Here is a 27,949-nt window from a genome sequence, read left to right on the forward strand (position 1 = left end):
GATGAGGAAGGACACTTTATCATACTTAAAGGATCTATCCAACAGGAAGATCTAACAATTTTAAATATCTATATCCCTAACATAGGAGCAGCCAATTATATAAGCCAATTAATAATAAAGCCAAAGAAACACATCAACAATAATACAATAATAGTAAGGGACTTGAACACCTTCCTCATTGAAAAGGACAGACATCTAAGCAAAAGATCAACAAGAAAATAGAGGCTTTAAATGACACAATGGACCAGAAGGACTTCACAGATATATTCAGAACATTCCATCCCAAAGCAACAGAATACACATTCTCTTCTAGTGCACATGGAACATTCTCCAGAATAGATCACACCATGGGTCACAAATCAGGTCTCAGCAGGTACCAAAAGATTGGGATAATTCCCTGCATATTTTTGGACCACAACGCTTTGAAACTAGATCTCAATCACAAGAGGAAAGTTGGAAAGAATTCAAATACACGGAGGCTAAAGAGCATCTTACCAAAGAATGAATGGGTCAACTGGGAAATTAAAGAAGAATTTCTAAGAAGTCATGGAAACAAATGAAAATGAACATATAACTGTTCAAAATCTTTGGGACACAGCAAAGGCCATCCTAAGAAGAAAGTATATAGCGATACAAGCCTTTCTCAAGAAACAAGAAAGGTCTCAAATACACAACCTAACCCAACACCTAAAGCAGCTGGAGAAAGAACAGCAAAGAAAGCCTAAACCAGCAGGAGAAGAGAAATACAAAGATTAGAACAGAAATTGATGAAATAGAAAACAAAAGAACAGTAGAAAGTAGGAGCTGGTCCTTTGAAAGAATTAATAAGATTGATAACCCCCTGGCCAGACTTATCAAAAAGAAAAGAGAAAGGACCCAAATTAATATAATTAGTGACTGAGCCACCCAGGTGCCCAGGACCCAAATTAATAAAATCATGGATGAAAGAGGCGAGATCACAGCCAACAGCAAAGAAATACAATTATAAGAACATATTATGAGCAACTATATGTCAGCAAATTAGACAATCTGGAAGAAATGGATACATTCCTAGAGACATATGAACTACCAAAACTGAACCAGGAAGAAATAGAAAACCTGAACAGACCCATAACCAGCAAGCAAACTGAAACAGTAATAAAAAATCTCCCAACAAACAAGAGCCAGGGACCAGATGACTTCCCAGGGGAATTCTACCAAACATTTAAAGAAGAATTAATTCTTATTCTCCTGAAACTGTTCCAAAAAATAGAAATGGAAAGAAAACTTCCAAACTCATTCTATGAGGCCAGCATTACCTTGATCCCAAAACCAGACAAAGACCCCATCAAAAAGAATTACAAACCAATATCCCTGATGAACATGGATGCAAAAATTCTCACCAAAATACTAGCCAATAGGATCCAACAGTACATTAAAAGAATTATTTAGCAAGACCAAGTGGGATTTATTCCTGGGCTGCAAGGTTGGTTCAACATCTACAAATCAATCAATGTGATACAATACATTAAAAAAAATAACAAGAACCATATGATATTCTCAATAGATGCAGAAAAAGCATTTGACAAAGTACAGCATCCTTTCTTTTTTTTTAATGTTTTTTTTAAAGATTTTGTTTATTTATTCGACAGAGATCCCAAGTAGGCAGAGAGGCAGGCAGAGAGAGAGGAAGAGAAGCAGGCTCCCTGCTGAGCAGAGAGCCTGATGTGGGGCTCGATCCCAGGACCCTGAGATCATGACCTGAGCCGAAGGCAGAGGCTTAACCCTCTGAGCCACCCAGGTGCCCCCAGCATCATTTCTTGATCAAAACTCTTCACATTTTGGGGATAAGAGGGTACATACCTCAATATCATCAAAGCCATCTGTGAAAACCCCACAGTGAATATCATTCTCAATGGGGAAAAACTGAGAGCTTTTCCCCTAAAGTCAGGAACATGGCAAGAATGTCCACTATCACCACTGCTATTCAACATAGTACTAGAAGTCTTAGCCTCAGCAATCAGACAACAAAAGAAATAAAAGGCATCCAAATCAGCAAAGAAGAAGTCAAACTCTCAGTCTTTGCAGATGATATGATTCTTTATCATATCAAGCCAAAAGTCTTCACCCCAAAACTTCTAGAACTTATACATGAATTCAGTAAAGTGTCGGGATATAAAATCAATGCACAAAAATCAGTTGCATTTCTATACACCAACAACAGGACAGAAGAAAGAGAAATTAAGAAGTTGATCCCATTTACAATTGGACCAAAACCTTAAGATACCTAGGAATAAATCTAACCAAAAGGACAAAGAATCTGTACTCAGAAAACTATAGAATACTCATGAAAGAAATTGAAGAAGACACAAAGAAATGGAAAAACATTCCATGCTCATGGATCAGAAGAAATATTATGAAACTTTCTATGCTACCTAGAGCAATCCACACATTTAATGCAATCCCTATTAAAATACCATCAACTCTTTTGAAAGAAATGGAACAATCCTAAAATTGGTATGAAACCAGAAAAGACCCCAAATAGCCAAAAGAATGTTGAAAAAGAAAACCAAAGCTAGTGGCATCACAATTCCAACATCAAACTTTATTGCAAAGCTATAATCATCAAGACAGTATAGTACTGGCACAAAAACAGATGCATAGATCAATGGAATGGAATAGAGAGCCCAGAAATAGACCCTCAATTCTATGGTCAACTAATCAACAAAGCAGGAAAGACTGTCCAATGGAAAAAAGACAGTCACTTCAACAAATGATGTTGGGAAAATTGGACAGCTGCATGTAGAAGACTGAAACTAGACCATTTCCTTACACCACACACAAAAATATACTCAGAATGGGTGAAAGATCTCAGTGTGACACAGGAATCCATCAGAATCCTTGAGGACAGGACAGGCAGCAACTTCTTCGACCTCAGCTGTAGCAACTTCTTCCTAAACATATCGCCAAAGACAAGGGAAGCAAGGACAAAAATGAACTTTTGGGACTTCATCAAGATAAAAAGTTTTGCACAGCAAAGGAAAAACAGTCAATAAAACCAAAAGACAACCAACAGGATGGGAAAAGATATTTGCAAATGACATATCAGATAAAGGGCTAGTATCCAGAATCTATAAAGAACATATCCAACACAACAACCAAAGAACAAATAATTCAGTCAAGAAATGGGCAGAAGACATGAACAGACATTTCTACAAAGAAGACATCCAGATGGCCAACAGACACATGAGAAAGTGAGCCACATCACTAGACATCAAGGAAATACAAATCAAAACCACAGTGAGATACCAACTCACACTAGTCAGAATGGCTAAATTAACAAGTTGGGAAGCAATAGGTGTTGGTAAGGATGCAGAGAAAGGGGAACCCTCCTACACTGTTGGGGGGAAAGCAAGCTGGTGCAGCCACTCTGGAAAACAGTATGGAGGGTCCTCAAAAAGTTAAAAATAGAGCTACCCTACAACCCAGCAATTGCACTACTGGGTATTCACCCCAGAGATACAAATGTAGTGATCTGAAGGGGCATGAGCTGAACACCCCAATGTTTATAGCAGCAATGTCTACAATAGTCAAACTATGGAAAGAGCCCAGATGTCCATCAACAGATGAATGGATAAAGAAAATTTGGCATATCTATGTATCTGTATCTATCTATCTATCTATCTATCTATCTATCTATCTATCTAGTGGAATATTACACAACCATCAAAACCCCCCAAAACCTTGCCATTTGCAATGACATGGATGAAACTAGAGGGTATTATGCTAAGCAAAATAAACCAATCAGAGAAAGACAATCATCATATGATCTCCCTGATATGAGGAATTTGAGAAACAAGAGAGAGGATCATAGGGGAAGTGAGGGGAAAATGAAAAAAGATGAAACCAGAGAGGGAGACAAACCATAAGAGATTTTTAATCTCAGAAAACAAACTGAGGGTTGCTGTGGGGGGAGAGGGGGTGGGGTAACTGGGTGATGGACACTGGGGAGAGTATGTGCTATGGTGAGCACTGTGAATTGTGTAAGACTGATGAAGCACAGACCTGTACCCCTACAAAAATTAATACATTATATGTTAATAAAAATAAATAATAAAGTGGGAGAAATTAGAGCATGCATATACAACAAAGGGAAAAATGAGGGTCTCTTCTGACTACTTCTGTTGATTTTTTCAGAATGAGGAGAACATTGGTGTGCTGGTATCTTTCCTGAGGTATCAAAGACATTTGAGTGTGGTGACCTCCCCTTCCTTGAAACAGCCTTCTTATGGATCCTCTCACATCATCTTATGTGGGGATGTTCCTCACAGTCCTGCCATAAAGTCTAGTTCTTTTAAATCTTCATGCCCTTCCTGAACAATCAATTATTCATCTACTCAACAAATATTTGTTGAGCACCTTCCTTATAATAGGCAGACCTTTAGGTCCTGGGGAAACACTGGCTACATTACCCTTCTCTTATGTTATCCTTCTCTTAGAATCACAATAAAGATTCTAAGTTATTAAGGTTCTTGGTAGTTCTAAAGTAAAGAAATCAGCTTTCTTATACTTACTTAGCCCTACGAAGATATCTCCCCGCCGCCCCACCCACCCTGCGGAGAATTTTAGAGAACTAGTTTAATAATAAAGGTTTAAGAATACGTTTGTGTTTGACATATTTGTGATACACTTTCTACAAAATAATTTGAATTCTAACCTCGAATCTGGCCAGTGTGTTCCCTGGTTAAGACCACGGTTTGAAAACTCAAATAATGTTTTCATCAGTTCTGTCCACCAGGATGCTTGAATAACATTGGCTATTTTATTTTACAATAAATTATTCCTTTTTTAGCTCCAGGTACTAATGCCTCATTTCAAGACCTGGATGTAGAGAAGACTGTGGTGATTCCTGGTCATAGCAGCTTCCTGATCACAACCATTTTAGATGATAAGAATTCTTTAGCTATTGCTACCATGCCTGACAGAATACTCAACAATATGATCATCCAAAAAGACTCCTGGTTCTTACACAACTTTGGGCACAGAAATGGACGAATGTGGTCTATATATGCAAAACCATGTAATTATTGGTTTCAACAGGATCATTCCCTGTTCCTCAATGTCCTGAAATACATTGATCTGGGGAAATCTTACACTTTCAAAGTTAAGGTTATACCTAATACAGAAGGTAAGTTTATTTTTACTGGGAAACATCAAAAGGAGATGTTGTTTTTCTTGAATGTAAAATATACTCTTTGATATTTCCATTATCTTTGGCTTATATAGTAGCTGACCTTCTGTTAATAACAGTATTAGCTTCTAATTATTAAACACTTACTATGTTCTTAGGCTCTGTACTAAACTATTTTATGTATTTTTTTCACTTAATACTTACAAAAACTCAAAAAGGCTAGATTTTAATCCTCATTTATAAATGAGAAAAATGATGTTAAGTTAGCAGCCCAAGTTTACATGGGATTTTAGTTTAGATTTTTGCTGTCCTCTGAAAAGAAACCCCTTTAGTTATTTTGGTATTGTTGTAGTTATTTCAGGTATTTATTTTGAGCCCAAAAAATGGCTTTTAAATAGTATTCTATTTTGCCCATTTTCCATGGCATGCATTTATTTCAAAAATGAAGTTAAACTTCCTAAAGATGAAGGAGAAATGGCATAAGGAAAATAAAACAAAAATTTTGGCAAGTAACTGAGCTAGAAAGAGGAAAGGAAGATGAAGGGAAGAGGAGGGAAAGAGAAGAAAATTCTGTCACCAAAAATGAAGAGGGAACTCAAAGCCAAAGAAATTAGCTACTTTGTGGCTCCCTGCAAGATGTGAGGCTTAGATATGGGCCATGTTGGCAGAGGGATGGATTTTAATACCCAACTGTTGGCAGAATATAATTTGTGGTAGAAGACTGGAACCAAAACCAGTAAATAAAGCTGGGAGCTTAAATTATGAAAAGGGGATTATGAAAACTTTATCTTCCAACCCAAAGAGGGAGCTCAGGGAATTACCGTCTCCATGAGACCGAAAGTGGGAAAAAAGGATCTCCATAAAAACCGCAAACTCCAGGACTGTGTAACACCTAGAAGCAACACACCAATTGCAGGAATCCCAAGCTGAGAAGTATTTTAATGCATGGGCCCCAGCTTAAGCAAGCATAAAACCCTTTGTAGGAATATTTCCATAGTCCAGGGAACATAGACTTCCATGGAAAAATAGATCTCCATTGAACATGGATTGAGGAAAACATTTTAAAACCATGTAACCAAATGACCTAACAGAAGAAAAGAGAACTTGATTTTTATTTTCATTTTATTTATTTATTTACTTACTTACTTATAAAGTAGATTCCACACCCAGCATGGAACCCAAAGCAGGACTTGAACTCATGACCCTGAAATCAAGATCTGAGATCAAGAGTTGGCTGCTTACCTGACTGAGCCATCCAGGCATCCCAAGAACTTGATCTTTAATCTCCAAGGACTTAAGATAATAGAAAAATCAGAAAGACACTATATGTAAAACTCTCGAAGAGATAAAAGAAGATGTATGAATCATAATGAAAGAATAAAACACAATTTTTTAAAAGGCTCATTTGAAAAACAAAACCAAATGCATTTATACAAATGAAAATTACAAAAAAAAATTGGAGGACATCTTTTTGTATTTCAATCAATACTGTGGCACTTAAATATTGTTAAAAAAAAAAAAACCTTCCTCTTGAAACTCTTAAAATCTTTTCTGATTGATTATATGACTAATTGTCCATATTTCCTTCAAGTAATTCTAGAGTTTTAATTTTACAGTTTTAACTTTCCATCTAAGTCTTTAATTTACATTGATTTCACTTTGATATATTATAGATGATTAGCGAGTTGTTCCAACAACAGTTCTTGAATAGTGTGACCTTTCTTAACTGGCTTCAGAATACAGTAAACAATTTACCTATCATCTTGACCATTCTGGATTTTTAAAACTCTGTTCCTATATTATCTCTTCATATTCCAGTGCAAGGCCCACAGTGTTCTAAATATTTCAGCTTTAAAATATATCAAATCCATTGTTGAATGGTACAATTTTACTCATTCAGTTTGATGGAAGCAAATAGTAATCAGCAAATCAACTCTGTTGCTTCTTTGTGAAGAAAAGGCTAGTGCATGCTACTCAAAGTGTGGGTGCCCAGACCAACAACATCAGCAGCACCTAGCTGCTTGTTAGAAATGCAGAATCTTTTGTGATTCCATGCAAATCTTAGGGGTGTTTTTCTATTTTTGTGAAAAACCCTATTAGAATTTTGATATGGATTGCATTGAGTCTGTAGGTATGGACATTTTAAGAATATTCTTGTAATTTATGAACATGGGCTGTCTTTCCATTTATTTGTGTCTTCTTCAGTTTCTTTCACTGATATCTCATAGTTTTCAGTGTACAGGTCTTTTACCTCATTGGTTAAATTTATTCCTACGTATTTTATTCTTTTTAGTGCTATTGTAAATGAGATTGTTTTCTTAATTTCTCTTTTGGATAGTCCGTTGTTAGTATTTAGAAACACAACTGATTTGTGTTCTGGATTCTGGGGCATTACTTATCTCTATGTAAGATCCTGTTACCTGCAAACAGAAGCAATTTTACTTCTTCCTTCCTTTCTTTCTTTTTTTTTTTTTTATTTGACACAGAGAGAGAGAGAGATCACAAGTAGGCAGAGAGGCAGGTAGAGAGAGAGGGAAGCAGACTCCCTGCTGAGCAGAGAACCCAATGCGGTGCTCGATCTCAGGACCCTGGGATCATGACCTGAGCGGAAGGCAGAGGCTGTAACCCACTGAGCCACCCAGGTGCCCCTAATTCTTCCTTTCTGATTTGGATGACTTTTATTTCTTTTTCCTGCTTAATTGTTCTAGGTAGGGCTTCCAGTACCATGTTGAAGAGAGGTAGTAAGAGTAGGCATCCTTGTCTTGTTCCTGATCTTAGAGGCCAAGTTTTAAGTTTGTTTTTTTTCCCTAAGTTTTAAGCTTTGAGTATGATGAGTATGATGGCATGTGAGTATGAAGGTAGCTATGGTCTTGTCATTTATGACGTTTATTGTGTTGAGATACATTCCTTCTATACTTAATTTGTCAACAGTTTTTATTATGAACGGACATTGAATGTTGTAGAATGCTTTTTTTTTTTTTTGGTAGAATGCTTTTTCTACATCTATTGCAATGATCAATGATTTTTACCTTTCATGACATTAACGTCATATATCACATTGAAGACCCTGAATAGTTAAAGCAGTCTTTAGGAAGAACAAAACTGGAGGCATCACACTCCCTGATTTCAAACTATATTACATTATCTTAATCAAAACATTATAATACTGGCATAAAAGCCAGACACATAGCCCAATGGACTAAAATAGACAGCCCAGAAGTAAATTAATTAATCTTTAACAAGGGAGCCAAGAACATGCAGGGGAAAAAAATAGTCACTTCAATTAATGGTATTGGGAAAACTGGTTAATCACATCCAAGAGAATGAAACTGAACCCTTATCTTACTAATTAATGAAATTAATTAATGAAATGGATTAATTACTTAAGTGGATTGAAGGCTTAAATGTAAGATCTAAAACCATAAACCTCCTAGAAGAAAACATAGGGGAGAAGATCATTGACTTTGATCTTGACACTGACTTTTCTGGATATGACACGAAAATCAAAGGCAACAAAAACAAAAGTAAATAAGTGGGACTACATCAAACTAAAAAGCTTTTGCACAACAAAGGAAACCATCAGCAAAATGAAAAGACAGCCTATAGAGTGGGAGAAAATATTTGTAAACCATATATCTGATAAGCGGTTAATATCTGAAATGTATAAGAAATTCATACAACTCAATAGCAAAAAAACAAACCCCACAAACAATGCAATTAATAAATGGGCAAAGAACCTGAGTAGATGTCTTTCAAAGAAGACATATGAGGGGTGCCTGGGTGGCTCAGTGGGTTAAAGCCTCTGCCTTCGGCTCAGGTCATGATCCCAGGGTCCTGCGATCGAGCCCCACATCGGGCTCTCTGCTCAGCAGGGAGCCTGCTTCCTCCTCACTCTCTCTGCCTGCATCTCTGCCTACTTGTGATCTCTGTCTGTCAAATAAAAAAATCTTAAAAAAAAAAAAAAAAGACATATGAATGGCCAACAGATACGGGGAAAAGTGTTCATCATCACAAATTATGAGGAAAACGCAAATCAAAACCACAGTGAGATATCACCTTAAACCAGTTAGAATGGCAAGTGTCAGAAAGACAAGATATGAGAAGCATTGGTGAGGATATGGCCAAAAAGGGAACCCTCATGCACCGTTGGTGGAAACGGAAGCTGGGGCAGCCACCATAGAAAGTATGGCAGTTCCTCAAAAAATTTGAAGTAGAACTACCCAATAATCCAGCAATCCCACGTCTGGGTATATATCTGAAGGAGACAATGTCAGGATCTCAAAGAGATATCTCCACTCCGATGTTCATTGCAGGTTGTAATAGCCAAGGTACAGAAACAACCTAAGTGTTGGTTGATGGATGAATGGATAAAGAAAACGTGTGTGTGTGTGTGTGTGTGTGTGTGAGAGAGAGAGAAGGACATGGATTATTATTAAGCCATAAAAAAGAAGAAAATTCTGCCATTTGCAGCAACATGGATGAACCTGGAGGATATGGAAAGTGAAATGAGCCACAAAGAGATAGATAAGTACTGTATCATCTCACTCAGATGTGGAATCTAATTTTTAAAAAGTCTAACTCACAGAACTAGAGGGGAGAATAAATGCTAGTTGCCAGGGGTTAGGGAGTAGGAAAAATGGACAGATGTTGGTCAGTGGAATACAAGCTTCTTGTTGTAAAATGAGTACGTTCTGGGAATGTAACATAGGCCATGGGGCCCATAGTTAATAATATTGAATCAGAGGCACCTAAGCGGCTCAGTTGGTTAAGCTTCTGACTCTTGATTTTGGCTCAGGTCATGATCTCAGGGTCCTGAGATGGAGGGTTGTGAGATTGAGACCCTCTTTGGGCTCTGTGCTGGGTGTGGAGTTTGCTTAAGATTCTCTCTCTCTCTTTTTCCCTCTCTCCCCATGTTCTCTCAAAATAGTAATAGTAATAATAATATAATAATACTGTATTGTATACTTGAAATTTGCTGAGAGAGTAGATCTTATATGTTCTCACTACACACACAAAGTAACTGTGAGTTTGTGAATGTTAAGTAAATTATGATCATTTCACAGTGTGTGTATATATAGACATACATGTATGAAATCATCACGTTATACTCTCTCTCTTCATATATATAGTTTTCTTCGTCAGTCATACCTCAGAACAGTTGAGGTGTAGGGTGGGTAACCTCGGCCCCCTCCAAAGGTCCTGGTAGATCAGAATCTGCATTTTAACAGAAATACCCAGCAACAGTTTGGGAAGCACTAGCCAGCTCACTCTGGTTTAAAGGAAACTGCTGTCCATGAGTCTCCAAGAAAATCATTTCCTACCTCTCAGTCCTGGTTTGCTGATTAGTAAAGGTGGCAGATAGACTACATAGTCTGTCAAATATCTTATTCTAGTAAATTTCTCAGTATGGAGCAATTGCAGGCAGGTGGCCTGCAGGTAGAAACTGGCCTGATGACAGGTCTCATGACCTGTCTCCTTTTGTCTTGGCCACAGTGGGCTGATAGCTCTTGAAACCGAGCAGGCATCCTTCAGTTTCTTTCTTTTTTAGTTATTTTTATTGTGTTAGTCACCATACAGTTTCTTCACTGAGCCATGCAGCTCAGTGTGATCGGTACTGTCCAAGTGACCTTTCCATGCATTTGAGACCTTGGCTGAAGAATGAGAAATGGAGGGGAGCAATATTTCTGGGAGAAAATATTTGTGAAGTTAAATTTTTCTAAGAACCATCAAACCTAACTTTCTATGAATCCTAATTATAGCTGTAGCCATTATGAAGTCTTCATAATAGATTCTGTACATGTTCTAGAATCCTGATGAGCTAGTCATTATGAAATTGTTTAAAAATTCCATGATTTATTTTTTTTCTTTTTTAGTTCCCAGATTTTTTTTTTAGTATAACTGACATACAATGATTTAATTTTAACCTTTAGCTTTGTTTCCATAGGCGTTCGAACGCTCGAAATACCACCACTGAACGTCATTGTTGGAAATGCAAATCTGCTGGAAGTTAAAAGTGAAGGCTCTTTTGATGATAGTGATAGTTACATAATGAAAATTTCTGCAGCTAGCAAAGCTTTGCGTCAAGTAAGATTTTCTTTCATTACAAAAAAGTCTATTAATTATGGAAAACTTAGCATATAAGCTAAGAGAAAGAAGAAATTACACATAATCCTACCTCTCAAGAATCATTAAGCACTTTTAACATTTGGGGAATAACAAAAAAGGCTGTATAGCATTACAGGGAACACCTGTTAAGTTAAGCTTCTGCCTTCAGCTCCTGTCATGATCCCAGGATCCTGGGATCCAGCCTGGGGTGACTCCCTGCTCAGCGGGAGACTGCTTCTCCCTCTGCCTGCCACTCCCCCTGCTTGTACTCTCATGCTCTCTCTCTCTCTCTCTGAAAATAAATAAAATCTTAGCATTATGGAATAGAGCTCAATGAGCGAGCTTTGGACAAGACTGCCTGGTATAGATCTTAATTCTGGAGCTGTCTGTGAACTTGGGAAGGCCACTTTACTATGTCTAAGTTTCCTTATCTACAAAATGAAGATGATAATGATAATACCTTCTTTACAGGGTGGTTTATGAGAATTCACCATGATCATTTAAGGAGGACATCTAAATATCTGGCACATGGAAAATTTCAATCATTATGAACTAACAGTATTTTTCTTTTTTTTCCCCCTAAAACTGGGAAAGCATTGTAAATGCCCTTAAAATATTTACCCCTTTCACTTAACTATATGATTTAATCCTTTTGATTCACTGAATATTTTTTCTACATATCCCCAAATTGTCTTTCTCATGAAGACTTTCAGTTATAGACCAAAGTAGAATTTCCATACTTAATACTCAAACGAGTCAAGACTTTGCTAGTTTTGTTTTATCATCCTCCTCCCACCTATGGCTTTTGTTTTATAGTCTGAGTTATTTTAGAATGAAAGCAAACATCATGTCATTTCACTCCTTATAGGATTCAGTTTACATCTCTAAAAAATATGTGCATTATCGCTCATGTAACCATTATCATGCCACTGTTGTTCCTAAAACTTTTCTTTTTTTTTTTTTTTTGGTATCCAACAAAACCTAGTCCATAATCAAATTTACCCAATTTTCTCAAAAATATTTTTATAGTTGTTTGCTTTGAATTGGGAGCCAAACAAGACTCACATGGTATGTGATTATTTTTTCTCAAGTGTCCATTTTCTTCACTTGCCATTGAATTGTAGAAATCAGATCAGTTGTGTTATAGAATGTCCAACATTTGGGATTCTTTTTTTTTTTTTTTAAAGATTTTATTTATTTACTTGACAGACAGAGATCACAAGCAGGCAGAGAGACAGGCAGAGAGAGAGGGGAAGCAAGCTCCCTGCTGAGCAGAGAGCCCGATGCGAGGCTCGATCCCAGGACCCTGGGATCATGACCTGAGCTGAAGGCAGAGGCCTAACCCACTGAGCCACCCCAGCGCCCCAACATTTGGGATTCTTATGTTTGCTTCCTTGTCTCTTACTTAATTTGTGCCTCTCCTACCTCCAACCACATTTCCTTTAATAGTAGAATCCTGCATAGATGATGGTTCAATGTGTCTTGGTAAAAAATTAGAAAAACATATATATCATTTTTAATGACAACAGAGTATGGGGGTAGAGGTACCAGAGTCTACAACATCATCACAGTTATTAGTATTTCTACATTAATTTTTTTTTATTTATTTGTTTTGAGAAAGACACCAAGAGGGCATGAGTGAGGGGAGGGGCAGAGGGAGACAGAGAGGGACAAGCAGATTCCCCACTAAGTGCAGATCCTGATGTGGGGGTTAATCCCCTTTCTCTGCACTGTTTCTTATATTCCTCATATGAGTGAAACTACGTGATAATTGCCTTTCTCTGACTGACTTACTTCACTCAGCATAATACCCTCCAGTTCCTTTCTGATGGCTGAGTAATATTCCATCGTATGTATATGCCATGTCTTCTTTATCCATTCACCTGTTGATGGACATCTAAGTTCTTTCCATAATTTGACTATTGTGGACATGGCTGCTATAAACACTGGGGGGCAGGTGCCCCTTCAGATCACTACGCCCATAACCAGCAAGGAAATTGAAGCAGTGATTTAACAACTCCTTTGAATAACCTTCATTTCTTTGGATGTCCTCAGGGTTCAACGTCATTGGCATTAGTTGTCTGGGGGGCATCCACTGAGTGTTTAGTCACTACAGTCGTGCCAGTGATGAAAAACAGCTGTAGTTATCTCAAATCCATGCATCACATCCCTAGTAAACTTATCCCACTGGAAGACTGGATTAGCGGTGTTCATAAAGACAGTCAAGGTTTCAACATGATCAAAACTTTGCCGGTAAGAAACCTAAGTGGATTGTTTTAAAGGTACCCATGAAATGTTACTTCTGTGCTATTGGCTGGCCATCCCGTCTTAGCATTTCTTTCCTGAGATGCACAAAACACTCCAGTTATTGGCCAATCTTCCTGTCATCTTGAGGATGCGACAATCATTTATTTCTAAAAGGCCAATACATCCTGAAATAATGACTTTTCCTGGTAACTCAGTCTCACCATTTTAAAAATTATTTTATGCTCTATTATGGGGACATAATCTTGGGGCTTTTGTGCTATATACGGTTATCTGCCATTATGTTGACCTGTCCTGGTTCCATCTTACTGGTTCCATTTCAATGTAGTTGCCATTTTAATCTCTGCCTTAGCAGAATCTGTGACACTTTTAAAAAACATGTATTATTATTCTTTGCTGATGAACTTATTACTTAAGATTTTCTCTGTGTCAAAAAACCCAACTGACCAAACTTGAAGATTTATTTACTAAATACATCACTAAGACTTTTTATGAGGTGTTGAAACTTTCTTGCATTTCCTTTTGGTCACTATTTTACATACTAAAAAATTTTTCACTTATTTACAAGTTCTAAACAATTATATTGCCATGGGCTAAAGTTGCTGAAAGCCCAGAAAAATAAGGTATAGGGAGTGCAGGAAGAATAGAAATTTACTCTACTGCCTGGAACTAAAAATGAAATATTTGCTTTGATTGCTTTTTCTGGAAAATCAAGATTTTTAAGTTAAAGACTTAGTAAATAATTATGAATTACTTGTTTTCTTTGCTTAAATCACTTACAGATAAACTACAGGCCTCCATCTAATATGGGAATTGCCATACCACTCACAGACAATTTTTACCATGCAGATCCCAGCAAACCAATACCAAGAAATCTATTTCCTACGTCAAAGGTAAATAATTTTTTAATGTACAAACCGTACTTATTTGAATTCAAGAAATCATTCTGTGAAATTACAGATGGACCTAGCTGCAGGGATTCAATGAGAAGGTTCATTCAAAACAATGTTCCATCTACTCTGATATGTCAGCATTTATTACTACTTGTACTACCTTGTTCCTCCTTCTCCCCTTTTAGCCCCCCTCCTCTTTTTTTTTTTTTTAAGATTTTATTTATTTATTTATTTATTTAAGAGAGACACAAAGAGAGCATGAATGGGGAAGGGGCAGGAGGAGAGGGAAAGGGAGAAGCAGACTCTCGTGGAGCAGGGACCCTGATGTGGGGCTCAATCCCAGGACCCTGAGATCACGACCTGACCCAAAGTCAGATGCCTAACCAACTGAGCCAGCCAGGTGCCCCATTAGCTGCCTCCCCATCCCCGCCCTTACTGCTACTTCTGGATGTGGTTTTGGAGCTAAGAACTCTAAATGGAACGTTTCTCCTGACCTCTCCCTGGTTTCTCTTTGGATTTCAAAGGGTATTAGTGGGGTGAGAGCATCTTTTCTCAGATGAAGGGAGCCCCCAGACCCATCTCACATGTCTAGCCCAGTGAAACGAATGGTGTCCTAAAGGAAAGAAGACTATTTGATCCAACAGGGCACATTTAAACTCCTACCAAGGTTCTGCCTAGAAAACAACCAAACCCAGGAGCCCTCTGTCTCTCTGGAATGTGGAGTGAACAAGATAGAAAGAACAGAGAGAAACCATGAGGTTGAGAGGAAGAATACGTGATGGGGCAGCTTCTTGAGGAAACCTCACAGATACCTGTGAAATCTCTCTCCAGAAGAACACAACTGCCTGCCTGTAGACATGCACAAACAGACATTCACACCCCTTCCATGTGCATATGCATTGTGTATCTACACATATACATATGCAAAGACATAAAATGCTTGTTTCTTTTGTTCTAAACTCTTGTCACTCCATGTAATTCAGAACAAAAGCCAAATTTTCACGGTGGTCTATCAGGTCCTTCATGACTTGGCCTTGGCACTCCATCTGACCTGATTTCCCCTGAGGTTAATTGCTCTAGCCACACTGGCCTCCATGCAGTTCTTCAAATATGCCAGACGTATTTCAAGTTCAGGGCCTCTGCAGCCAAAAGAATTCATCTGGAATGTTCCTCTGCCAGATAGCTCATGGAGCATTCTGTCACTGTCTTTGGGTCTTTGCTTAAATGTCACCATCATTGTGAGGCCTTCCTTGACCATGCTATTTATTTATTTATTTATTTTGACCATGCTATTTAAAATTGGAAGCCCCATGTGGCGCCTGGGTGGCTCAGTGGGTTAAAGCCTCTGCCTTCGGCTCAGGTCATGATCTCAGGGTCCTGGGATCGAGCCCCACATCGGGCTCTCTGCTCAGCAGGGAGCCTGCTTCCCCCTCTCTCTCTGCCTGCTTGTGATCTCTCTCTCTGTCAAATAAATAAATAAAATCCTTAAAAAAAAATAAAAATAAAATTGGAAGCCCCACCACCAGTGGTACCCACTCCCTGTCCCCCTTCTCTCCTTTATTTTTCTTCAGTGCACTTATTACAATTTTCCAGATTTTATTCATTTGCTTTATTTATTGTGTTTCATAAAAAGGTAAACTACATGAAGTCAAGGTGGTTGTTGCTGTTTTGAAATCTATTTTACTCTCTACTGCATCTTTCATACCCAGAACAGTGCCAGCCACAAGGAGTGTTTTCAGATTATCGAACAAACTAATAATGCACATTTGTACATATATTATTATACACTCACCACATGAGGGGCTGACTTCTTGTTGAATCTTGCATTTTGGGGTAAGAAGCTCTGCTCCAGGCAATGACCCTCTATAATACACCATTCTTCAGTCATTCCAGTCTTTTCCAAAGATAAATCCTGTTGTGTCTGCTACTGAAATATGGTTTTACTATATTTACATGGAAATCCTTAGTTTGTTTGTGTTTTCAAGATTCTCTTGGGAGTTGAATAGCAAACATATCTCATTTACGGCTAAGTCAACAAATTTTTTAAGTGCACTTTTTATGCATCTGACACATGTTAATTTCAGGATTTCTAGTGTTCTCAGGCAATGTACAAATAGACTTTTTCTGAGGATACAGCAATAAACTAGATAAACATGATACATTCATGGATCTTTACTGTAACAGGGGAGAATAGGAATTAAACAGAAAGTTGTACAAATTAAATACTATTTCTGAGCCATATGACCGTGCATCATCTGAAACAGGATTATCTAGGAGTATTTCTACAATGAAGTTTTCTTAATTGTACCTCACAGCTACTGAATCAGAAACTTGGTGCAGTCCTGAAATTTCCATTAAAAAAAAAAAATCTCCCAGTTAATCCTTACTTGCCCTTAAGTTTAAGATAGACAAGTAGTAGAAACAGACACAAAACACACAATATGATTGTGGATCAGGGGTATAAACCTAGTCCAAGGGAGTCGGACTGAAAGATGAGTAGGGGTGAACCAACAAAGGAGGAGAAAGAATGTAGAAGAGGGTAAAAGGAGAGAAAAAGAACATCCCAGGCAAGGAGGTACCATCACGAGAGTAGTCACAGGAAAGGGCTCCATGACTCAGGAGAACCAGGAAGCCTGGGGCACAGTGAGTGTGTCTGCATAAAACAGAGAATACACATTCCTTTTAGTCCATATGGAACAACCATACAAAGTGACTGCTTATTTTGAAATAAAGTCTTAATGAATTCCAAAAAGGCTCAACACAGTCCATATTCTATAACTTTAAATCATTAAAATCAAAATTTTTAAAATGCAAAAAAAAGTGTATGCAAACACACCTATATCTTCAATTCACCCATCCCTAAATCTCTGTCTAGTCTGACTTGTGGAAAATCCTAACTAAAATGCTAGCAAGTCAAATGCATAAATATACTAACACTGTAGTATTTCGGGGGACTGTAGACTTTCTCCAATGTGAGGAGGTTTGAGCATATGAAACATATTAAAATTACTCACTTTATAAATGGGTTAGAGGAAAAATCTCAGTAGAAGTCATAAAACATGTTTGATACAATTTAACACTCATTTCTGAATAAACTTCTGTAAAACAGAAATAGAAGTGATACTACCCAATCTAATAAAATCTGTGAGAAATATTTAGCAGAGTATAAAATTAAATATTAGAAGCATTTGTGCTTTAATGCTTCTTTTTTACTTTGTTCTGTAAAGTCAGGCTAAGTCAGTGTGACAAAAGTAAATTATAAATATTGCAAAGAGACAAATTCACCATTCCCACATGTAATTACTTACATGAAACAACTGACAAATTATTAAAACTGATAATTATTATCAATAATGTAGCCCAATGGATATAAGATCACAAAGAAAAATCAATTATGTTCCTATATATCTGCAATAACTAATTAGAAGTAATAATGGAAAATAACCCATTCTTCATTTGCATACAATAATAGATGTAGAATTTAATCTAAAAATATGTGCAAGATAGGGATGGAAAAAATTATATGATTTAGCTGAAGCATATAGCAAACACCTTGGATTAAAAGAAGTCTCATGTTCCTGATGGGAAGCTTCGTCATTATAAAGCTCGGTTCTCTCCAGATTAATCTATAAAATCAGTGCAATTGCAATCGAAACCCCAACAGAATATGTTTGAGTGAGCACAATGGGCTTTTTCTAAAGTTAATACTGAAAAGAAAATAGGTATTAATAAATAAATAATTTGAAGAACAGAAAATGAATGAGGGATTTGTCCTCCTATAGATTAAAAAAAGTAGTTAACATAATATGGTATTACCCAAAGTAAGCAGATGGAAGGAAATAATAAACATTAGAGTGGAGGTGAATAAAGATGAGAATTGAAGAACAATAGCAAGGATGACAAAACCAAAATTTGATTCTTTGAAAAGATGCACAAATTTTACAAACCTTTAGTTAGATTGACAAAGAAAAAAAGAAAAGACAACTAAAATCAGAAGAGTACTATGAACAATAGTATGTCAACAAATTGGATACCTAGGTGAGATGGAAACATTCCTGTTAAAACAGAAATTACCTAAACTGTCTGAAAATGAAATAGCAAATCTCAATAACTCTAAGACAAGTAGAGAGATTGAGTCCGCCAGTAATCAAAAACCTCCCAACAAAGAAACAATCAGATGGCTTCATTGGTGAATTCCACCAAGCATTTAAAGAAAATTTAACACCAACAGTGTTGGTCAAGAGACTCTGAACAGCCAAAACCATCTTGAAAAAAGAAAACAAAGTGTGGGAGAACCCACACTTCCCAATTTCAAAATTTACTATAAAACCATGGTAATCAAAACAGTGTGATAATGGCACAAGGATAGACCTATATATCCATGGAATAGAATTGAGAATCCAGAAATAAACCCATACATCTGTGGTCAACTGAGTTTTGACACGTGTGCCAAGACCACTCTACGGAGAGAGAGTAGGTTTTTCAGCAAATGGTGCCACAACAACTGAATGAATACCTACATTGCATAGGATGAATTTGGACACCTATCTTACACCAGATGCAAAAATTAACCTAAGACGGATTGAAAACCTAAATGTAAGAGCTAAAACACAAAACTCTCATGCAAGGTTGTGTAAGTATATACCTTTGTCTCTTTGGTAAGGTGGTGATTTGTTAACTATGGCCCTAAAGTGCAAGCAACAACAGAGAAATAAATAAATTTTAACTCCATCAAAATTAAAAACTTTTGTGCGTGGATGAAAGGACACTGTCGAGAAAGTTAAAAGATACTCACTGAATGGGAAACAATATTTGCAATTCATTTATCTGACAAGGATCTAGTATCCAGACTCTCACAAGATCTCTTACCACTCCACAACCAGGAGACAAACCTCCCAGTCAGACATAGATGAAGTCTCTGAGTAGAGAGTCCTCCAAAAAAGATACACAGATGGCCAAGAAGCCCATGAACAATGCTTGATTCGTTAGTCCTTATGTAAATGTAAATCAAAATCACAATGAGATACCACACCTTGCCCATTTGGATGCCTGTAATAATCTTTTTAATGAAAGATGACAAATGTTGGTGAAAATGTAGAAAAATTGGAACTCTCATCCATTGCTGAGGAGGATATGACATGGTACAGCTGTTGTGGCAAACATTTTGGCAGGTCTTCAGAAAGTTAAACATACAGAATTATTCTATGGCCCAGCAATTTTACTCCTGGATATACATCCCCCCCAAAATTGAAAATGTATGTTCAAACAGAAAATTTATATCAGCGTTATTGGTAATAGCCAAAGAAGGGAAACAACCAAATATCCATTAACTGATGAATGCATAAACAAAATAGGCAATATCCCCACAATGGAATATTGCTCAGTCGTAAAGAGGAATGAAGTATTGCCATATGCCACAGCATGGGTGAACCTCGAAAACAATATTTGAACAAAAGAAAACAGACACAAAAGGCCATATTGTATATTTCCACTTATAAAAGATGTCTGGAATAGGAAAATTCATAGAGATAGAAAATAGAATGACTAGATCGCCTGGGGGGAGGGGGAAATAAAGTGTAAGTATTCTTTTTAAGATTTTATTCTTAAGTAATCTCTACATCTAACATGGGGCTTGAACTCACAACCCTGAGGTCAAGAGTCACATGTTCCATCAACTGAGCCAAGCGAGAGTAGCCATTAATAGGTACAGGGTTTCTGTTTGGGGCGATAACAATGTTCTGGAATTAGACAGTAGTGATGATTGAACAACATTGCAAATGTACAAAAACTCACCAAATTGTACATTCAAAAATGGTTTAAATGGTACATTTTATCTCAATAAAAGGAAGAAGAAAAAAAGAAGCTTTGGGGGGTGGATGGTAATCCTAAAAAAAAAAAAAAAGTGAAAGAAGAATAACATTTTTAAAAAAATAGAGCTGATTATCAAAATCAAAAGCCAATCTCTAGCAAGAGTGATCAAATTAAAAATGAATGACAAATGGGCAGTTATAATGGATATTTTAAATGGTATCAGTGAATGCCACGAAGGAGGGCAAGTATGAAAGAGTAGACTTGGAGAGGGTTCCATCAAGTCCACAGCCCCATCATATCACATCTGCTGCTTCTAGGTCTCTGTCTTCATGCCTGCAATGGGAGGGGTCCAGAACAGGGAGTCTCGTGGTCCTGACATGCTGCCTTCAGAATAACACAGACTTTGAAGGTCCAATGCATATTAAACATCCACCTGGCAAGCAGCTGATATTTGAGTTTAGTTACCAAGCAAGGAAACAAAATTCAGAAATGCTGAACTTTTAGTCCATTATCAAAGGAATTTTCCCCCTCTTACCTTCTCAGGGATTTTATTCATTCGAGAGACAAATATCTAGCGAACATTTACTCAATCTGCAGAAATCCTGCTGCACAAAAAGCAAGTCAACCTGTATTCTCTTTGCAGAGATCTGGTAAATTCAAACAGTGCGCTAACATGTCTACTCGGGAAGAGTGTAATTGCACAAATGATCAGAAGTTTTCACATGCTGTTGCTTTCTCAGATTGCAGAGAAAAGGTAAGGTAATTTTTAATTGCCTGAAGACAAAGTACTTTCATATTAATATAAGATTCTGAAGTGCGCATTTTGATTCAATATGAAAGTTAAGACATGGAAGTAATGTCTTATTATGACATAGAACTAAACAAGATAGGCTAGGAAGATCTGGATTTAAATGTCCCTAAACAAGGTAATGAAACACCTCTGCAAAACAGAATAATACGTGCACCACACTGCCCATTTCGCAGCATTCTTATAAAGACACACTAAACAATTTGTAACCTGTCATACACTACAATAGATTACGATGGATACAGATTCATTCAAAAATTATTGAGTATCTAATGTGTATCAATACTGGGAATATAGAAGTCAAAGTCCTTGTAACCAAGGAACTTGGTTTGGGAGTGGTGACAAAATAGAAGACATTATAGTATGTTGGTTAAGAGAATGGGTTCTGTGTCATATATTTTATTCTCTTAGTTTCAAAGCATTCAAAGGTGTATCAGATGGATATTGGTGTTTGCATTGGCTAAATTAAATCACTTAATATAACTTTCAAGGAGGTCTTTTTCAAGGCCTTGTAAGACTATATAATAGCATTATAGACTCTCTCTCTATATATAGAGAGAGAAAGATATATATACATTTATCTTTAGGTATCTCTCTATATATGTAGATCTATCTATATATTTATCCTTTATGTAAAGATAAAATTGTTTAATACCGTATCGAGCATAGCATTAGCAGTGAATTATGATGCTTGTTATATATACCCCTACAACTCTCCCCTCACTGAATTACAGTAATATTTCTTGGGCATTGACTATCTACTAAACACTGCTCTAAGCATTTTCCGTGATTTGTCTCATTTATTTTGAGGCACAGACGGGCCAGGTAGTTTGTCAAAGATCGCATCATTAATATGTGGGAAAGCTGGATTTGAACTCTGACTCCAGAGCCCGAGCTTCAGGAGTGTGGTTGAGAGATCATGGCTGGCCCGGAGAGAGATGGGAGGGAGGGAGGCAAGATCCAATTCATGCACTGCCCTGGGAGATACCAGTTATCCAGCAAAGTTCGAATTCAAATTCCTGAAGGGCCAAAAGAAAGTTACAAGTTTTGTTACCACGATGTTTGTGTATTACTTTGGGAGTTCATGTTCATTCTCTTGTAAAACAGATTGTTTTTCATGTGCCGAGAAGGCGGGAACCCTAAGAGGCACTTGTCATTTAGAATGGCCAAACTCTTAGAGAAATGTATCTATTCACTCTTTACGAGAAAATGAAATTAGTCTTGAGTTTTGACATTCATTCTTGGAATTTGAATTTTAGGTTCCTCGTTTTAAGTTTCCAGTTACACAATATCCAATTTCTTTGGAAATTTACAGTGAGGATGGACATATCCCAGTGGAAACTCCATATCTGGTTACTGTGACTGAAGTGAATAGCAGAGAAAACTGGAAACTGAGTAGGGTTTGATTTCTTGTATGATTATTTTGCCTTACAATTAATGTTGTTATTACCCAGGTAAGTGGCTTATAAAACCTGTTTATGCGAGGAGCAGCCAAGAGTTGGACGCTAAATGACTGAGCCACCCAGGCACCCCTCTTTGGAGAACAATTTGAATCGACTGGCACATTACTATTCACTCTCCTCCTCTTGTCTCCCATGTATTTCATTATTACTTTCCGTGCCCTGGATTTCATGGCATGAAAGCATTTTTGAACAATTTGAACCGTAAAACATTTGAAAGACATTTTGTAGATGAGTAGCAAAAACGATAGAATTTGTACTACATGTTGGTCTAGTTGTCTCTTTAGACTGCTTTTGCAGTGCTACAGAGGAAGTTCTAAAATGTATGGCCAGTTAGCCTATAGAACCTGTCTTCTAGGGGCACCAGGCTGGCTCGGTCCAAAGAGCATATGATCTCAGGGTCATGAATTCGAGTTTCACCTCGAATGTAGAGATTACTTAAATAAATAAAACTTGAAAAAAAAAATATAGAGAGAGAATCTACCTCTTAATTTTACAAGCCAAGTTTCTTCAAAATTCTATGGTAAAATAATTTAAAAGATGCAGAATTTTTTTTTTAAATAAGAAAAATGAGGGGCACCTGGCTGGCTCAGTCAGTAGAGCATGTGACTCTTGATCTTGAGGTTATAAGTTCGAACCCCACATTGGGAGTAGAGCTTACTTAAAAGTAAAATCTTTAGGGCACCTGGGTGGCTCAGCTGGTTAAACATCTGACTCTTGATCTCAGCTCAGGTTTTGATCTTGGGTCGTGAGCTCAAGCCTCAAGTCTGGCTCCATGCGGGACATGTAGCCTACTAAAAAAAATAAAAATAAAAATAAGAATAATTAATTAATTAATTAAAAAAAAGAAAAATGCAATTTACCACAATTCAATTTTACCTTGAATATATAACTCTTTCCTGTACATTTTATGTATATAAACACTTGGATGAAATTGTTCAATCAGTACATAGACAGATAAATACATAGATACAATTAAATGAAATTTTGATCAGCCATTAATATGTTACCAAGTATCCAGACACTGGGTATTCAGTGTGTTTTACTCTGCCCATTATATGCATTCTTGAAATGAAAATCTAGCAAAGAAAACTACGAAATATTTTGTTTTAACTAATATCCCAATTTTCTGTGGTGTGCTGGAGCCTAATGTTACCAGCTTTTGAACCCTGACTGTTAAATATTCAACCATTTTGGGTACTAATTGTTAAGCCATTAGTAGCTTGCAATTAGCCATGGTGAGACTATTAACACCACAGAAATTGGCAAATGCTACTACAGAGCTTTTCCCCCCCGTAAATCTCCTGTACCACTATACCATTGCAATTGTTAATCCCCACATTATATATCTGGTCTTAGAAAGAATTGTGAGAAAGGCAAGAATACCTGATTGCTCTTTTAGAAGAGATTTAAATGATCCTATTATGAAAGTTTTCTGATACCTTATTGAAAATTATTTAGCAATGTCTAAGGTTGAATTATCTCTTTTTCAAAGATACAAAGTATGTACAGGTTAGGACTGGTCAAGAACATGCAGCTGGAAGGAAGGGTCAGCCTGAGAGTGCCCAAGCGGGAGAGGGGAAGGGGCAGAGGGAGAGAGAGAATCTTCAGCATGTTCCAGGCCCAGCTCAGAGCCCAGTGTGGGGTTAGATCTCACAATCCTGAGATCATGACCTGAGCTGAAATCAAGAGTCACAGACTTCACAGACTGAGGCACTCATGTGCCCCACAGGTCTTGTCCTTCTTGACAATGTCCCTGAGGAGATGAAATGTTAGCTATAAGGCCTAATATTTCCTAAATATATTTTCTATATAGTCAAAGCAAACCAAAAGTCTGGGATAACTTAGCCATGTTGCAGAGTGAAATCCTTTATTATACCTTGATTACGTAGCACATTTTATGCAAAATGTGAAAATAACATAAGTGCGCTTAAAATGCACTTCGTGTACTTTTAGAACACAGTGTACCAGCAAACGTAAGGAAGTTGAAAAATTACTTAGAACACCGTCTTAATGCTCCAGTATATAATCCTTTAGGCCTCAACTTAAGTATAAAGGTGAGTTGACAACACTTTTGTTTTTCCTGTTTTGAGTTGAAATAAAACATACATGTCTAAACTAAGATTGGCTTAAGTTTTAAAGTGTAAGTGTCCATCAATGGTAGAAACTGTATCTTTAAAATAGATGGAGGGTATTTATTTTTCCTCCCTTTCTCTTGATATTATTATTTCTAAAGGTATCTGAAAGTGGAATTTAACATTAACTTACTATTTTTGGAGCTCCTAGGCAAAACTAATTATTTTTCAAGGTGGAGCAGAAAGGGTATTTTCAAAATTTAGGGACTAAAACGGGTTTGGTATCCTTCATCTGGACATACACAGGTATGTCTTCCGGTTCCAGCTGTCTACAGGAATACATGAAGCGGATATAATTCCGGTAATTGTTGCGAAAGTCAATAAAAACAAGTGGACATATCAGAACCATGAATATGAAGATTAGCCCAAATTATTTGTCCAGGCCATGTTGGGTTTTATGTTTACATTTCTTCATCTAAAAAGAAGCTTCCGCTATTGTTGTTCTTCCTCCATTTTTATTTTGATACACGAAGTAGATGACCGAGAGCCTTAGGAAGGAAATTGGATTTATCTATGCAACATCTATAGCGAGAGTGGCTCCACTGTGTATTATAGCGTAAAGGAACATTCGTGTCTGTGTTGCTACTGAGCAAGTGTGTTTTTTCCACAGGGCTCTGAGCTTTTTCACTTCAGAGTGTCCGTTGTTCCGGGAGTCACTTTTTGTAACTTAGTTGAAGAATTTCAGGTACAGTAAACACATAAGGTACTGATGGGGGTGATGGCTGGGGAAGTCACCTGACAAGTGTCTGCAAGAGACACAAAAGAGGAAAATGGTGTAATTTGTGGGATGGACAAGGCCTGGAGACAGGGGATGCTGGAGAATGGGGATGACATTGTCAGTAATGATTAAGGTAGTGTGTGTGACACGTAGCAGGACCCATCAACAGTGGGAAAAATTTAGTAAGTGCCTGTATTTGTTTATGTTCTCTCTCCATCTTCTGTTTTTAACTCTGTTTTCAGACTTTTACCACCTCCCCTCTCATGCCATGTCCCCAAAGAAACATATGTCCATAGCATTTTAGTTTCCATTATGATCTTCCTGACTATCTTCATTGTAGCAGTAGAGTCTTACTATGCCAAAAGCTATCAAGATCCAAGATTTGGAAACCAAAATCAATCTCCCCGAATTACCACATGATGTGCAATAATTCAATTATGCTTCTTCATATAATGACATTTGCTACCTGTGGGGGAGATGGGGTGAGAAGGAATGAGGATTTGATTAAATTGATTAATGACTCACCCACTCATTATCAAATACTGATACAACATTATCAAAAATAAAATCTCTCTCTCTTCCCTTCCTCCTTTCCTTCCTCTTTCCTTCTCCCCCTCCTCCCTATTTCCCCACCCCTCTCCCTTCTCTATGCTGACCCTGCCCTAAGGCCAGCCCCAGTAACGGATCCATACTGCTATAAATGTGTGTTAACTAACTGGAATTTAAATAAAAACTTAAAAAAATAAAATAAAATAAAACTGGTGAAAATAGTCTTTCAAAAAATAAACAAAAGAAAAAAAAAAGAAGCATAGCAAAGACTTCAAAATAAACCTGCAATGTAAATACCACTTTGGTTCTGGAATAACCCCTGAGTAACACAGGAACCAGAAAGACACAAGAGCACAGCCAAAGTTTTGAAACTGAACTGACACTGGAGCCACCACAGAGAGTAAAGCGTAATTTGATCCGAACTCAACCAGTGTGGCCAGCTGCTAAAACAAACAAAAACCCCAACATTTTCCAGAGAATTCTTAATAGGACTCAGAGTCTCACAACAGAAACATCTTAAATGTCCAGGATAAAATCCAAAATTACTCAATATGCCAATAACTAAGAAACTATAATCAATCCTCAAAAGAAAAGACCATAAGCAACTGATGGCAAGTGAACTGATCAGACAGACAGACGTTTTAAACCAGCCATGATGACCAGGTTCTGTGAGGTAAAAGTAAACACTTTTGAAATGACTGAAAAGGGAAAGGGAAGAATTCTCAACAGAGAAATGAAAGCTATAAAAAAGAACCAAATGGAGATTTTAGAACTGGAAAATACAATATTTAAAATTTAAAAATCTGAATAGACTTGCTAGCAGAAGAAATATGCAGAGGAAAAAAAAATTAGTGAATTTGAAAGCAAAACACTCTGAAGAAAAAAGACTTTAAAAAAAGAATGGCCTCAGGGATCAATGTGACAGTATCAAAAGTCTGCCATTTATGTCCCCAGAGTCCATGAAGGATGAGAAAAAGGGAGTGATGCAGAAAAAGGAAGGAGGTGGAAGGAGAGGAGGAGAAGAGGGAGAAGGGGGAGGTACCGGAGGAGAGAGAGGTGGGGGAGGAGCCTGAGTGGGGGGAGGGGAGGGGGGGTAAAAGGGGAAGGGAGGGGGAGGAGAGAGGAAGGAGAAGGAGGAGAAGAAGAGGAAATAAAGGCTGAAAATGTCCCAAATTTGGTGAAGACATAAATTTACATATTTAAGAAGCTTAGTGAATCCAGAGGAAGATATAGAGACTCTGCCTAAACATACCATAATCAAACTATTAACAATCAAAGATAAAGAAAAAAATCTTGAAAGCAGCCAAAACAACAGCAACAACAAAGTGATGTAAGTAAACAATAATTTGGATGACTGCTGATTTTTCCTCAGAAACCGTGGAAGCTAGAAGAAAGTTGCCCGACATCTTTAATATACCACGAACAGGGGTTGGGTGGGGAGGAAGGACTGCCAATCCAGAATTCTGTATCCAGTGAAACTATCCTTCAGGGACAAAGGAAAAATGAAAGCGTTCTTAGATGAAGGAAACCTAAGGTAATTCACTGTTGGCAGAACTTCTCTTTTTAAAAAAATACATAAAGAAGTTCTTCGAGGCTGAAAAGAAGTGTTAACAGAAGGACACAAAGCTTCAGGAATGAAGGAGCAACCACTAAAATGAATAAAAGAAAGATAGGAAGTGATTGTACAGTTAACAAAGGAAGAGAATCATTAGGAAAGAGTAGAAAAAGGGTGTAAGATTCTTGGGACTGTCAACACTTGCTTTTAAAAGTAGCCTGAAACAATGGGGATTTTTGTGCACCTTAAAGGACATTATTGGGATAATTGGCAAAATTTGAATAATGTCTGCAGATTAGAGAACAGCATTGTCTCAGTGTTAATGCCTTGCTATTGGTAATTACACTGTGACTATTTAATGAATTCTTTGTGTTTAAGATATACAAAATGAAGTATTTTGGCAGTAAAGTGACATTGTGTCTAGAAGACACTTCTATGATTCTGGGTTTTAACTTTTTTAGACATGGTGTTTGGATAGTC

At 37.3% G+C, this 27,949-nt stretch overlaps 1 protein-coding gene across 1 annotated transcript in view; it reads left to right on the plus strand.

The window, feature by feature from the left end:
* Positions 1-27,949, plus strand: part of CATSPERB (cation channel sperm associated auxiliary subunit beta) — a gene marked incomplete at both ends in the record, with an annotated part of 113,702 nt that overhangs the window by 83,161 nt on the left and 2,592 nt on the right. Inside the window, 8 exon segments of the mRNA XM_080809753.1 lie at positions 4,832-5,167; positions 11,115-11,254; positions 13,331-13,528; positions 14,323-14,433; positions 20,888-20,998; positions 22,312-22,447; positions 24,469-24,569; positions 25,258-25,332. Of these exon segments, the coding sequence (XP_080665879.1) occupies positions 4,832-5,167; positions 11,115-11,254; positions 13,331-13,528; positions 14,323-14,433; positions 20,888-20,998; positions 22,312-22,447; positions 24,469-24,569; positions 25,258-25,332 (1,208 nt within the window).

The sequence above is a fragment of the Martes martes genome (genome assembly GCF_963455335.1).
Source record: "Martes martes genome assembly, chromosome: 7".
In the NCBI taxonomy this organism is placed as follows: domain Eukaryota; kingdom Metazoa; phylum Chordata; class Mammalia; order Carnivora; family Mustelidae; genus Martes; species Martes martes.